Here is a 15,980-nt window from a genome sequence, read left to right on the forward strand (position 1 = left end):
TCTTGTGAATAAAAAAAGTTGCTGTGTTCTCCAATTTATTGCTGTAGTCATCCTGCTGCCTTCATATGTCCAATCTGAAACTTTTAAGGCTCTGATTATTTGCCATCCTCAGTGACTGACAGGTTTCTTTCGTCAAACCGCACAGTTAACCATGGTTAAGGTGATGGGCACATAGAGCTCTGAATATCTGTACACTCAGCTATTTCTTGAGATTGCTATGTAATTTTAGAGTGAGGAGTGCTTTAAGTGAGCCTATTTATAAAAAATAACCTACAGGATTCTGGAAAACAAGTGTGATTTGGCCATTAATAAAACAGTTACAAATTAATTGTAATTTATAGCAGAGAATTATAAGGAATGTCCCTTAGAGGCAAATCAGTTTTCATTCGTGACACAGATCTTTTTTTCTTATTTGTAATGGAAATGCTTATAGGTGTGTCAGCACCCCTTTTGGCCTCATGATAAGAGCTGAGGATCTAGTATGGGATCTAGCATATGGTAGGTACTATTTAAATGTTCCATTTTCCTTTTTGGTTACCTATATAGTAAATATCAATGAGATGATCATGAAAAGTTGCAAACCTGTTCATTTGTTTTTAATAATCTTCTAAACATTTTTATAAAGTAATGTTTGCTTGATGGGATTGAAAATAAATATAACATATTTGGATTTCTGTGAAGGTAGAGTTCAGTGGATTGGAGAACCCTGACCTGGAGGTCAGCTATTCACTTTTATACAGCAGTTCCAAGTCACAAAAGAAGCATTAATTTTGCTCCTCACTAGAATTGTTTTCCTCATATATTGTGCTGGCTACATGTAAAATAAGAGAGCTACTTAAAAAAAAATCCAAATCTTCAATTAAGAATGCCTTATAAAGATTTAAAATATTATGTGCTATATTTTATTGACCTGTTTTATAAAACATAGCATATTGTTGTGTCAAATGACAAAATACATATGACAATTCTTTGAAAAGTGTTGAATATTAATATTCAGTTATAGGATTGATATAATCAATGACATTAATGTAAGTACACTCTCTTTTGTAGATGTGCCACTTAGCAATATCAGTGCTTAAAAAAGTGTCCATATTAAAGGTCAGACTAATTGAATAACAAATATTCCTTTTTAAGTTCTTTGATTAGGACAAGGATGATAAATAGTAAAGGACTCATAGATTATTCTTAGTTATAACCCTTTCCCACCCCCCATATATGAGTCAGGTTAAGTGGCATGATACCATGGTGCTTCTGTTTTCCAAGTACTTGTTAAATTACTTAGAGACTTTGACCCTTTAAGATATCTTTTTTGGTAATAAAAATCCTTTGATATCTTCAGTTTAAGGGCTTAAAGTGCAGTAACTACACTTTTCCCCATACATAGGTAGGGAATAAGTTTTATAATTACTTATCAATGCACATATAATAAATTAGTTATGGTCACTAAAATATAACAAAATATCCTTACCACTAAAGTAACCATTATAGACTTAGTCTGTGATGAGTCAGTCTTTTAGAATCATCTTTTTGAATATGGATTATTACTATATTGGTTATTTGCAAAAATGTCCATTAATGGAAATATCAGGTGATAAAATCTGGAAAAACAGTTAAATACACAGCCACTTTCTATTTAGATAGCTGTTGACATTCTGGGGTAAACTTTGTGCAACTGTTTGGAAACAGTGCCGCCTCACATACTACTGAGAAATTCCTAACTAGTTGGTACTTGTATGATATTTCCTTCCCTATCTTTACTTTTTTTTTTCTTTTCTTTCTTTTTCTTTACTTTCTTTATTTTTAAATGCACTTTTAATTGATCTAAACTACTCAGCAAGGTCAGTAACTATTTCAGCCCCTAATCTGTTAGACTCATATCCTGGACAGTATTGAGAAAGAGGGTTTATTTCATTATTTCACTTAATCTATGGTGTGAGAAAAACAAGGCATGATATCAGTTTAGATGAAAAGTGTGGCTGACAGCCAAATCCACTCCCTGTATTCCATATTTCTTCTTTAGTTTTTTTTTTTAATTTGTAAATAAAAACTTATGATGTCAGCTTTCATGGCATCTTCCTTGGAAGTCCCTTTCAGCTCATTTCAGGCTTCCCACTTGGCCTTGCCTTGTGGAGGCAGCGATGAGCAGGAAGCAGGATCCCATTTTTCTCGAGTCCATTTTAGTGGACTAAATTTTGTATATCAGAGTTTTACTGCTTGACTAATTCCTTTCAGTTCACATATATCCCCCAAGCTGGGTATGTTCTATTTGAGGAGAAAATAATGTAGTAGGTGCTTTTTTTTTGGTCCAGCCTTTCAGCAAATGCATTGTACACATGTTTTCATAACTTTTGTGAAACTTTGGAACAGGTCCATGGGAGCCATGGGAACAAATGTGTGGAGAACAAATGTCTCAATATGTTTGGTTAATTCTGTTGCTGAACTGGAGCCTGCAGCTCATGCCCTGTGTTATATGCTAAGACAACATGTATCAAAGGGTTGGACAGGAGACATCAATCTCTGTATTTCCATATTCAGATAATGAATACTCACTTTTCTTAAGTGCAGATTACCTAATTGGGCTTAGTGTGATTTAATGAGACATGTCATAAAAAAAAAAGGTATGGTGAACATTTAGTATTTACTGAAATAAAAATCTCTTGGCAGTATATTGCAGTAGGAAAGGACATCAGAACCAGTGAATGAAGAATAAATTGTGTGACTGTTGTGTTATATAAATAACTCTGCTATGCATAGTGTTAAGGAACAGACATGTATAGTGTAATACTTGTATTACAGGCAAACCTTTATATAGCTAAATTGACTTGTGGTATATATGAATTTGTGTTGGATTTCGTGTTTTAATATGAATTCCATTACGTTTTCTGCCCTAACTTTGTTGATTACATTAGGATTGGATACTGATGAGACAGTTTATGATTGTTGTGCTGCTTAATCTTAGGCAGTATTATTGGGAAAACATTTTGTGAATAGCATGTTGATGTTCCTCTAGCACCCTCTGCTGGATATAAGGGTTAATTCACCAGACTAGAAGATTTAAAAATACATTTATTAGCAGAGCTGCTTTAACTTAATAATGTCTATCAACAAAGCCCACTTTTGGAATGACTTAGCTTAAAGATTTGAATATATTTTTGCTTTCCTTACCGATGAATTGATAGTTTTAGTAATAATAAACATTTTTTTAATATATTTTATTGATTTTTTACAGAGAGGAAGGGAGAGAGATAGAGAGTTAGAAACATCGATGAGAGAGAAACATCGATCAGCTGCCTCCTGCACATCTCCTACTGGGGATATGCCTGCAACCCAGGTACATGCCCTTGACCGGAATCGAACCTGGGACCTTTCAGTCCGCAAGCCGACGCTCTATCCACTGAGCCAAACCGGTTTCGGCAATAATAAACATTTTTAAAACTCATTTTCTTCTGGCTATTTCAATCAAACTAGGAAAGTCTGAAAATAAAGCTATGACCTCTCATTTATTATTTCAACCCATTTCGTTTTGGTCTAGGCAGGAAAAACAACCTATTCTTGACTTGGAGTGAAAATTAGGTAACTAATTAATATGACACAATATATACATAAAAAATGAAAAGACTGTTGATTCTTTTATCATGGAGTAACTGAATATTCCATGTTTTAATAAAATATAAGACTACTATTTTTATAGAGAAACTTATGCATATGCTTTTTGAAATCTAAAAAAATATATTAGCTTTGTTAAACTGGTTTCTTCCCTCTATCTGCCTTTTATTAGCCTTTCTGGTTCTAATCCTTTATTCTCAATGTCTATGGGCTGTTTTCTTGTGACTGGTTAGATTTCTTCTAACTCATAGAACCCAAAACAAGCATACTGAAGACTGAGAAAGGACAGAAACTTTATCTTGTGGTGTTTACATTCTTTTTTCTTTTCTTTTTTTTTTTTTTTACTGGTATTGGACCCTCCTCAGGTAATGCTCATTTCTTCTTCTTTTTTTTTTTATTGCTTAAAGTATTACAAAGAGTATTACATATGTCTCCTTTTTTCCCTCCCGCCCTTGACAATCCTCTGGCCTCCCCTACCCCCCAGTGTCTTATGTCCATTGGTTATGCTTATAAGGTAATGCTCATTTCAAAATCTGACTAAACGTAAGAGTTTCCCTGTAGTAGCAGGTACCATGCATAACTTATACCTACAATCAGTGGGGATCCCTTGTTCCAAGGATTCAAAGGCAGCACTTAGAGGGCATTTTTTTTCAGAAACTGAGAAGTGGCTGTCACTTCTTTGACATTGTCTTTGGTTCTGACACTCAGGAATTATTTTTATTTTTTAATTGAGAAATACTTCACATATCATAACATTAACCTTTTTAAAGTACACAATTCAGTGGTTTCTAGTATAATCCCAAAGTTGTGCAGCATTGCCATTGTCTAATTCCAGAATGTTCTCATCACTCCAGTAAGAAACTTCATGTCCATTAGCAGACACTCCTCATTCTTCCCTTTGCCCCTAGTTACTGGGAAAGTGTAACTAACACACTTTCTGTATCTGTTCATTTGCTGACTCTGGACATTTCATATAAATGAAGCCATACAATATGTTGTCTTTTGTGTCTGAGCTCTTACACTTGACATACGTTCTCGAGGTTCCTGTAAGTTGTAGCATGTATTGGTACTGAATTCCTTTTTATGGCTGAGTAATATTCCATTGTATGGATATATCACAGTTAGTTTATCCATTCACCAATTGATGGTCATTTAGGTTGTGCCCACTTTTGGCTATTACGGAAAATGCTGTATGAACATTTTGTGTGTACGTTTTTGTTTCAACATGTTTTCATTTCTCTGCTTATGCTCAAAAAATGTATGCACAATTTGAATCAATAGTTCCAAGGGGTTAAATCTGAAAAGAAAGAAACATCATTGGAGCTATCAGCTGTTGTGTGTATACATTTTTTGGGGACGCCCTATATATCTACATGGAAACACACTCAGTGTCATTAACCATTAGGGAGATGCGAACTAAAACTAAAATGAGATACTATTACATGCCTATTTGAATGTCTCATTCCTCCTCTCCCCCCAAAAAGACACACAGAAATGACCATGTCAAGTGTTGGTGCTGATGTATAAAATAGGAAACAATATGAAAAACAGTTTGGCAGTTTCATAAAAATTAAATGTATACCTACCATTTGACCCAGTCATTGTACTCTTCACTATTTACCCCAGAGGAGTGAAAGTGTCTGTCCGTACAAATGCTCGTAACAGTTTCAGTTGTAACTTCCCAAACTGGAAACAGCTTCAATGTCCATCAGCAGATGAACAGATACACCACTGGGAGTGAACTATTGATGTGTATAACCCCATGGATGAATCTTAAAATAATTATGCTGGGGAAAAGGCAAGTAATCAAGTGTATGATTCAATTTATGTAAAATTCCAGAAAATGTAAATTGACCTGTAGTGACAAAGAACAGATCAGCAGCTATTTCAGGATAGGCATGCATTGGCAGCACTGGATGGAGGAATTACCAAGGGCCACAAGGAATCTTCAAGGGATAATAGGAATAGTTCTTGTCTTGATTATGACGGTGATTTCTTGGGTGTCTCTGTGTGTCAAAACATCAAAGTATACACATTCAATATATGTAGTTTATTATATGTAAATTATACCTTAATAAAAAGGAAAAAGCAAGCAAGCTCTAGAACAGACTTCCTGAGCATGATTTTTACATGAATTAAAAAAAAGATTTTTATTGATTTCAGAGAGGAAGGTAGAGGGAGAGAAAGATAGAAACTTCAGTGATGAGAGAGAAAGATTGATTGGCTGTCTTCTGCACACCCCACATTGGGGATGGAGCCTGCAACCTGGGCATGTGCCCTGACTGGAAATCGAACTGGTTCATAGGTTGATGCTCAACCACTGAGCCATGCCAGCTGGGCTACACGAATTTTTAACATGACTTTTACACTCCTGCAAAGTAAAGAAGAGAGGCCATGGTAATTCAGAGTGTTAATTACAATTCTAGACTGTAGTCAACCATATCCATTTTAAATATTGATGTTTATTTAAAACAAACTTTTAATTTGTTTTCAGGCGACTACACTAAGAGTGAGGAAATTAGAAGAAAATATTGAAGCAGAAAGAGCAGCACATTTGGAATCAAAATTTAACTCTGAAATTATTCAGGTAAAATGTGAACAAATTTTTGTATGGATTTTACTAAGCTGGGAAAAACAGCATTATACTCAGAGAACCAAGATGTGCATTTAGAATGGGTAGCATATTGTTAAGACACTCATCCTATTTACTATAAGGGTATAGTCTTTCCTGTATTAGAGGAGGAGTTTGAACAGTTCAGCGCACAGGCCAGATTTCACTGCCTGTTCTTGTGAATTTTTATCTCGTCTACTTTTATGCTACAGTGGTGAAGTGGAGCCGTTGCAACAGACATCTCATGGCCTGCAGAGTCCAAAATATTTATCATCTGGCCAGAAAGATTTGCTGATCAGAGTGTTCTTTTTATCCACAATAATGGGATGAATTTATTTTGGAAAACATTAAAAATATGCGACTTTATTTATTGAGTGTTTATCCTGTACATATTGCCTATCAGTGTATTAAAAGCTGCAGGTATAAAAAGCGAAGGAGCTTCTTTTGGCACTTACATTCCATCACCAGCAATACTATATAGATATATAGATAGATGAAGAGATAAAAATATGAAATACTAAAATTCTATGGGAACATAATAAAGAGAAGGATTGAACCTGAGAGGGGAATTAAAATGAAGGCGTCCAGGAATAAAAAGATGTGTTAACTTTCTTAGGCTTATAAAGATATAATGATGTTTCTCAAACAGGGGAAGAATAATTGCGTTTAGTTAAAAAAACACACACTACATTTATTATATTTTAGAAAAGGAGTGTCAGTGGACTAGGAGGTCAAAATTAGGCACTTGGATGGGGAAGGTTATATCATATCCAACCTTTACTTTTCCTTAGCACAGTTAACTATTCTTCCACTCTTCCTCGCTTTCATTAAACATGTTGAGAAAGCCCTGGCCAGTGTGGCTCAGTTGGTTTACTTTTCCTTAGCACAGTTAACTATTCTTCCACTCTTCCTCGCTTTCATTAAACATGTTGAGAAAGCCCTGGCCAGTGTGGCTCAGTTGGTTGGGCGTTCTCCAATGCACCAGAAGGTTGCCTGTTGGATTCCTGGTCAGGGAAAATGCTGGGGTTGTGGGCTCGATCCCTGGTAGGGGGCAAAGAGGAGGCAACCAATCAATGTTCTGCTTTCACATGGATTTTTTTTTTTTTTTGGTCTCTCCCTCTCCCTTCGTCTCTCTAAAAATCAATTAAAAAAAATCTTTAAACAACAGCAACAAACAAACTTGTTGAGAAAGGAAATAAACTGTCTTTTCTCTATTTCCCTTTTTAAACCAAAGCAGAAAGAAAGAAGTGTTTGATGGATGATAATCTGCTGTTGATAAAGTATTCTACTCAATTTGAGATTGATGCCACTAGCATTTCCTTGCTCGCTTTAATTACTTTTCTCTCATCTGGTAGTTGCGGATTCGAGACCTTGAAGGAGCTTTGCAGGTAGAAAAGGCCAGCCAAGCAGAAGCTGTTGCTGATTTGGAAATGATCAAGAATGAGTTCAGAGAAGTTGAAAGTGCATATGAGCGAGAAAAGCATAATGCACAAGAGAGCTTTGCAAAACTAAGTTTGTAAGTGTCTTACATAAAATTCTCTAAGTTTATGAAACCTATATAAGTGTGAATGTTAGCTATAGCTCCCATTAATGTCAGTGGTAGGTTGGGGGTGAAGGACTTCATAAACTATAACTCTGCTTCCCTATACTGGTAAATATGGAAATGCTCTTGGATTTTTAAGTATCATAGCTGTTCCAAGTAGTCTCAGGAATGCAGTTCTTGCACTAGAAAGTAAATGTATTAATGCATTTTATATGATCTCTGCTGAGATAATACAGTATCTTTAAAGGCCTTGATTTCTAGGCCACCTAAAATGGTCTGTGAGGAGATGGATAATGTTTGAGATTTTCTCAAACTGCAGAAATAATAGTAGGAGTAATCTATACTAGTGTCTAGTATGCATGCTTACTTCCAGCCCGGCATTGCATGATTTCCCTTAATTTATATAACACCGTAAGACAGCGGTTCTCAACCTGTGGGTCGCGACCCCTTTGGGGGCCGAACGACCCTTTCACAGGGGTCACCTAAGACCATTGGAAAACACATATATAAACAGTGGTTCTCAACCTTCCTAATGCCACAACCCTTTAATACAGTTCCTCATGTTGTGGTGACCCCCAACTATAAAATTATTTTCGTTGCTACTTCATAACTGTAATTTTGCTACTGTTATGAATTGCAATGTAAATATCTGATATGGAGAATGTATTTTCATTGTTACAAAGTGAACATAATTAAAGCATATAGATTAATCACAAAAACAATATGTAATTATATAGGTGTTTTCTGATGGTCTTAGGTGACCCCTGTGAAAGGGCTGTTCGACCCCCAAAGGGGTCGCGACCCACAGGGTGGCGAACCACAGTTTGAGAACCGCTGCCTTAAGAGGTAGCTACTCTTCTTACCTCCGTTTTACAGAGGTGGAAATTGAGGCTTAAGAGGGTAAGGACATACAGGTAATAAGTGGCAGATCATGATCTTTCTGACTCCTACTAATTTTAACCTTTTTTAATCCAACAGCCTTTTATCTGGAATGTTCTGTGGGATGCTTTAAGAAATTTATACTTTTTAAATATGTTCCCCCCAAAAGTCATTAGTAAACATTTTATTTTTTTAAATTTATTTATTTTAATTAGTAAACATTTTAAATCATTTTCTCCTATTTTCCCACCGTTGGTATGGACATGATAATAGGTTGGCAATTAGAGCTATGTATTTATTTTTAATGTTTGTTTCTATTTATGACAAATAGTTCATGGTTTTCCATTTACAGAAGTAATATAAAAGTAATATAAATATTCCTTTTACAATACTTAATTTAACTTAAAGTATTATTTCAGTAGTAGTAATTGTTATGAGTATGGCAAAAATCATAAAGATGGCACTTGAAAGACAGAGTTTGAAAAATTTTAAAACTCTTTCACTGTGATTACCTTTATTAGTAATGCTTGTAATATTTTCGACCAGTCATTAAAAAATATCTTTATTGTTGAAAGTATTACATGTCTTCCTTTTCCCCCCTTTGACTTCTCCTAGCCCACCCCCACCACCCACCCCAGGCCTTCAGAGACATAGAAGCATGGAACAGACTGTCCAATCTCAGAGAACTTGTATGCATATGTGCATAACCCCTGGACTCAGCCAGTAATTTTTTAAAAAATATTTTAATTGATTTCAGAGAGGAAGGGAGAGGGAGAGCGAGATAGAAACACCAATGATAAGAGAAAATCATGGATCAGTTGCCTCCTACACACCCCTAACTGGGAATCGAATCGTGGCCTCCTGGTTCATAGGTCAGCCATTGAACCACACTGGCTGTTGTTACATTCTTAGCTGAGCTCTTTAAAAAAATAATAGAATGGGAATCTGGTAGGAAAGAAGGTATCTTTCCTACTTCTACCTTCTTTTTTTTTTCTTTCTTGCCTAAATCCTCCATCTTTTAAGTTTCAACTCTTCCCTGTTGGAATTCCAAGAGGCAGGGGCTCCCATTAATCTTCAGCACGCTCCTGCCCTGCTCACTTCCCGTGGGTGGGCTGTTGGCAGAAGCATGGGAACCAACTTCTTCGGGTTGTACATGAGATTCCTGGCAGCAAGAGGATGGACTCATTTCAATGGACTCACTTTGGATTTTATTTAAAAAAAAACACCCAAATAACAGTTGCATTAATTTTATATTTTCTAAGTAACAATAATTTTTAATTGAAAATTTTAATAAAAAAATTTATTGTTGACAATATTACAGATGTACCCCAGCTCCCCAGTATTGCCCTCCTCCACCCAGGCCCTACTCCACCCCAGACTTTCCGACACTATTGTCTGTATATATGGGTTAGGTATATATGCATATATTGGTATATTCTTTGGTTAATCTCTTCCCATCCTCTTTACTCTCCTCCCCTCTGAGATCTGTCATTCTGTTCCATACTTCCATGCCTGTGGACCAAATCAACACTAAACATATCTTGCTTGTACAGTTGGGCATATACAAATATCTGCTAACATAAGATATTTAAGAATGTGCAACCCTTTTTATTTGCAAAAATAGGAGGTGACCTAGTAAAGCCTTTTGTCTTGAAAGTACACCTGTCTCTTGTCTGAAAGGTGTGTAATAGGACTTGATAAAAGCATATTTGAAAAACTTGCTCCAACACTTTAACTTTTCAGATTAGAAAGAGAGTATTTTTCCAAAAACAAGAAACTAAATGAAGAGATTGAGGAGCAGAAGAAAGTAATTACAGACCTTTCAAAGAGACTTCAGTATAATGAAAAAAGTTGCAGTGAATTACAGGAAGAACTTGTAATGGTAAGGATAAAAACCCTATGGCAATTATTTTATTGGGTCATATTTGATGTTTAACAGGCTTTTTCTCACAGCATGCTATGAGATAATAGTATGAAAGTAATTTTAGTTACATTGTTATAAAATTTCAAAACTAGATATGCTGATTACAACTAAGATGTACATAATAAAACCTCTCCTTTTTGGAATTATTGGGAAAACTAATTGAATTTGTGAAAATTGAATCTTAGAATGTTTTAAAATTTATTCTGTGGTTTTTACTTATCTTTTCATTTATTTTTAGGTGCATAAAACAATGTTACCTAGGTGAATGGGAGGGGGGGCATGTATCAGGATTTATAATTAACAGATCTAATGAGTTAAAAGACTCCCTTTTGTAATGATTTTGTACCTGATAACTTTGTTTCCATTCCGCAATAAACTAGCTTTTACACCATCACCAAGTTTGTCTTTTTAAAATATTGATCTGTTCTTGTCACCCTTTATTAAAAAAATCATCAATGCCTCCGTGTTGCTTTCAGAATAAAGTCCAGCTTCTTGTCTAAGGCCCTTTTCTTTGGGCTCCATGTGAACTTTTCCAGCTTCTTCTTCCACCATTGCCTTACTCCAGCCACAGTAGAGTCCTTGGCTTCCTAAACGCATAGGCATGATCATATCTTCTTGCTTTTATTCAAGTTGTCTTTTTCTTTGACCCACATTGATTAAAATGCTCCCTCTCTCTTTTTTTTATTTACAAGTTCCTGTATATCCTTTAACACTCCGCTCTGATAACCTTGCAACCTGTGAAGCTATCCATCATTCTCTCTTTCCCTACTTTATTATCCACCTTAACTGAGAATCCTGCCCCTTCCCCACTTTGTATTTCTTTAGTACTTTGTTTAGCATCTTTAAAATAGTACTCACCAAAATCTGATGTGTCCTAAAAATTGCGAATGCATTGAGTTTAACGTAAATCATCCCATATGCCAAGATTACACTATGGTACTTGCCTCAAGAAACATATGCTAGGTGGATTTAAACTGGAATTTAACCAAGACCTCCTGGTTCATAGGCCAGCCACTGAGCCACACTGGCTGGGCTGATGCAACATACTCCTACTCTGCAGTTTGCTGGGAACCCTAACAGGGAGGGCACAAGGTGTACAGTAATGCCCTATTTCCTCTTTGGCTACTTCAATTTCAACCAAATCTCATAACTCTTAGTGATATCAGTTATTGAGGGAAATAAGTATTTTTTCTCCTTGTTAAAAAACTTTGGGTTATAGCAAGAAGTGGTGGCCAAATCAATGCTGCCCAGGTTAAGAGGTAAAGATGGTATAAAATTGAAACGCTGTAATTTTCAAATGATCCAGCTTTATATACATTCTCCACTCAACTCAAAAGAGTCAATGTGTTCTGATCCAGGGGTTGATATTGTTTCCTCTGTGGTTGAATTTGTTGTTTAAGTATTTGGGATGTAGGGTTTTAGAAAGTTTAGAGCTCTCTGGGTAGCATATTCTGGTGCCTATTAGGTGCTACCCTAAATTTCATGGGCTGTTCCATCTCTTAACTCCTGATTCAGGAAGCTGAGTCAGTGGTGGATAAAAACATGTCAGAGTTATTGAGCTGAGTCTTGGATTTGGTCTGCTTGCTTATTAGACACTGTACTAAATGGTTTAGAAAGTGAGCAACAGTGAAAACTGGGAATGTAACAGCAAAGAATACAGTCGCCAATATAAGTTGCATGCATCCTCCCTCCCAATTCTAGCCTTCCAGCACTCCGCTGACTAGATACAAAATAAAAGAAGACCTCTGAGGTATGGGCGCTTTGTGGTTGAAAAAATTTACTTGGTGCCAACAGGTTTTTATTTTTTAACATTTACAAGTTGGTAAATGATCTGAAATAAGGTAAATTGTAGCGTACTAGCAACCTCTGTCTGCTTGTGTGGGCCCTTGGCAGTCATCATATAAAACACGATTGTTTTATCATAGTGATGAAGATTGTGGGTTATTTCCTCAAAGCTTGATGCATTACTAAAAGCAGTTGAAAATCTGTGAATAGTTCTTTGCAAAGGAGCTAAAGGGATGTTCAAAAAACTTATTCAGCTTGCAGCCTAAATGATTTGCAGTTTATATGGTTCAACATAACTATAGTTTTCTCTTCATTTTTCATTTCACTTAACCCTCTAACTTCATGTCTTATTTTCTTCCATCTTTCTGTTTTCTTTTCCTCCTCTTTTTTTCCCTTCACTATTTCTAGCTCTCTCTTTTAACTTGTTCTGTTTTATGCTTATTGGAACTGTTGCTCTCTACCTCTCTACCTGACTATAGTATGAAATTTTAAAATTATTTAATGAAAATTTATTTAATGGAAATAGTATTACACTAAATAGTAAGTACAATTTTTAAAATAAAGAATCTATAATTTTTCCTAAAATATTTTTGTTGTACGTATTCTTATATTGCCTTTTTTTTCCTTTCAATAGATTAGTGGCTTTTGGGAGCAGGTTTTTAAAATTTGTTCTATGAAGAGATATCTGTCAAATTAAAACGTTTAAACCACAGAAAACGGATTTTTTCTATTTCTGCATCCTCAAAGTCTAGCTGTTATTTTTGCTTTGAATTCATAATTGTTTTTGACCAAAGAGAAAATGACTTAGGAAGCTTTTACCTTTTGTTTTGGAAATGAAACTTTGTTTTAATGACATTTCATGACCCTGTGTACCCTAGTGTGTCTTTCCCATAGTCATATTTCTTTTGAACATAATAGTTCCAGTATTTTATAGAATATAGATGGGAAGCAGCAATTACCTACAGGTAATTTTTCTCTCCCTTTGAGGTAACAGCTTGTTTTCTAGTTTAGGTTATGTTCATGGTCATTATTCAAGTCTTGGTTTTTATTTTCTCTGTTGCATTGCAAGAGAAGATTAAAGCCTCTTTCCTCTATAGGTTTGCTAGTAAGATAAAAGTATTAATAATATGCAAAGACTTAAGGAAGTTTTGAGACTTAAAAATAACAATTGTAAAAAAAATGTAATAACAATTGTATAATATAGTATATTATAGCTTTTTAGAGCTGGAAGAGGCCATAGAGTTCATCTTGGTCAGGACAAAGAAGGTACTAATAAACCAGTTGGAAAATGATAGCTCCTCAGTGTCAAGAGATATAATACAAATATAGAACATAATTTTGGAAAAGTCAAAAATTTAAAACCCAGTTGATTTTAATAATTCTTTTATTTTAATGAAATTAATAATTAAAGTTGTGATTAGTCAATGAATAGTATATTATTATCTTTAATGTCACAGAATTAATAGAATTTCAACATTGGACACCTAAGGATTTAACAAAATTAGTTTTGTATTCTGTGTTATATAGTATTGAATTTGACTTTAAAAGGTTTTGATTAAAATTGAACTATTAATTTTAAAACCTATGAGTTTAATAATGATTTAATCAAGCACTAAATAAAACAATTTCTAGTTGAGGCTGCTCAGTGATCATGCTTATTAAGGTCCAGAGGCTCAGCAGGTCGGTTGGGTTTTTTAGTCATTACTGTGAGTTTTTTATCTGCTTCTCTTGAAGCTGGGGAGCTATCATTTTCAAATTGGTATTATTAGAACTTGCTTTGTGCTTTCTACAATGAAATTTTTTTAAGTCCATCATTCCTTGAGATTTGTTTTTCTGCCACTCAGTAATATTTAGTTACAGCTCTAGGAGAGATCATATATTGGAAAGGGAATTCTAGTTCTCATGAGGTTTTGCTCAAAGAATATTTATTCTCTGAAGAACTTGTGATTGAAAATGGTCAAGTATATATATATTTTCCCTATACTTTGGGGGCTTGGCTTATTATATAATGATAATGATTGCTAGCATTAGATAGAATTTGGGAAAGTGCTTTGATTGCCATGCTTTGTGGTAAAGTTAATGCTTCTTGATAATATTTTGCTTCAAATAATCTATTAGGTTTGCTTTAGAAGGACATGCTTCTGGTTTTATAGGAGGTATTTGAAACTATTGGGCTAAAAATATTCTATTCTGAATTTTACTAAAAATGTGTTGATTCCTATTTTCACCCAGAATAATAGTATTTATACATGAGCATTGTTTTCGATTCTATAAATATAACTTTCTGTCTCTCAATGTTTCTTAAAAATTTAACATTAAGTAATATTCATTAAATATGTGTATTTACATTTAAATGCTTATTACATGTCTGGCTTTCTAAGTTTATAATGTTAGTATAAAGCTTTTTGAAATTTATTTTGACATAAATTATTAAGTATCTGAAAATTCAAATCTCATTTTTGACCTGTGAAAAAGTAAAATGCTACTGTGTGTGTGTGTGTGTGTGTGAGAGAGAGAGAGAGAGAGAGAGAGAGAGAGAGAGAGAGAGGGAAAGAAAGAGAGAGAAGAAGGGGTATGTCAAGGCCCTTTATTCAAATTGGAAGGTACCATCTACTGAAAAATAAATTAATTGTAATGGTACATAAGGGAGGGTGATATTTCATTATATGAGATATTAGCTATCATAAATATTATCAAAGGAAAAGCTGCAGATAGTGACGATTGTGAAAGCTAACCAGGTCAAATTCAGTTCAGCTGAGCAAGCTCTCCTTCAGTCCTTACAAATGCGCTGGGTATGCAGTGGTAGGTACTAGGTGGAAGATCGTATGAGAAGGCGAGAGCTGTGGAGTAAATGGGTGTGATGTTGATTACAGGTTCCAGAGCTCCCCTGGTTTTACTCAGAATTCCTTTGTAATGGCTTAAAATGTATTCAAGTTAAAAGTTCAGAAACTTACTAGAGTTAAAAAATGTTCAGATTGCCCTGACCGGTTTGGCTCAGTGGATAGAGCATCGGCCTGCGGACTCAAGCGTCCCAGGTTCGATTCCGGTCAAGGGCATGTACCTTGGTTGTGTGCACATACCCAGTAGGGAATGTGCAGGAGGCAGCTGATTGATGTTTCTCTCTCATTGATGTTTCTAACTCTCTATCCCTCTCCCTTCCTCTCTGTGAAAAATCAAATATATATATATATATATATATATATATATATATATGTTCAGAACTGTTTCAAAAGTTCAAACATCTATATGAGAGAGAAAAACATTGATTGGCTGCATTTGCATGTGCTCTAAATGGGGATTAAACCTGCAACCTAGGCATGGGCCATGACTAGAAATCAAACCCTCAACTCTTTGATGTATGGGACAGTGCTCCAACCAACGAAGCCACCTGGTCAGGGCGCTAAACTTATTCTTTATGTCACATGGTAAAACATGTTAATCAAAAATTAGAAACTTAGTATTTATCTTTGGTTGGCACTTTGTTTTTAACCCAAGGGTTTTGTTTATTTAGGTGATATATTCTGCTTTCATTCTAGAATTTCTTGCTCATCAAAAAGCTATTAAGAGCCTAGCCAGGTGGCTTGGTTGGTTGGAGAGTCATCCTGTACACCAAAAAAAAAAAAAAAAAAAAA

The 15,980-nt window shown here is 35.1% G+C and overlaps 1 protein-coding gene across 1 annotated transcript in view; it reads left to right on the forward strand.

Annotated features, from left to right (window-relative positions):
* Positions 1–15,980, forward strand: part of CCDC171 (coiled-coil domain containing 171) — a 252,847-nt gene that overhangs the window by 43,322 nt on the left and 193,545 nt on the right. The window contains exons 7-9 of the mRNA XM_036331206.1: positions 6,101–6,193; positions 7,573–7,733; positions 10,383–10,521. Of these exons, the coding sequence (XP_036187099.1) occupies positions 6,101–6,193; positions 7,573–7,733; positions 10,383–10,521 (393 nt within the window). The remainder of the gene's footprint in view (positions 1–6,100; positions 6,194–7,572; positions 7,734–10,382; positions 10,522–15,980) is intronic.

Source organism: Myotis myotis, unplaced genomic scaffold, assembly GCF_014108235.1.
Source record: "Myotis myotis isolate mMyoMyo1 unplaced genomic scaffold, mMyoMyo1.p scaffold_m19_p_12, whole genome shotgun sequence".
Taxonomy (NCBI): Eukaryota; Metazoa; Chordata; class Mammalia; order Chiroptera; family Vespertilionidae; genus Myotis; species Myotis myotis.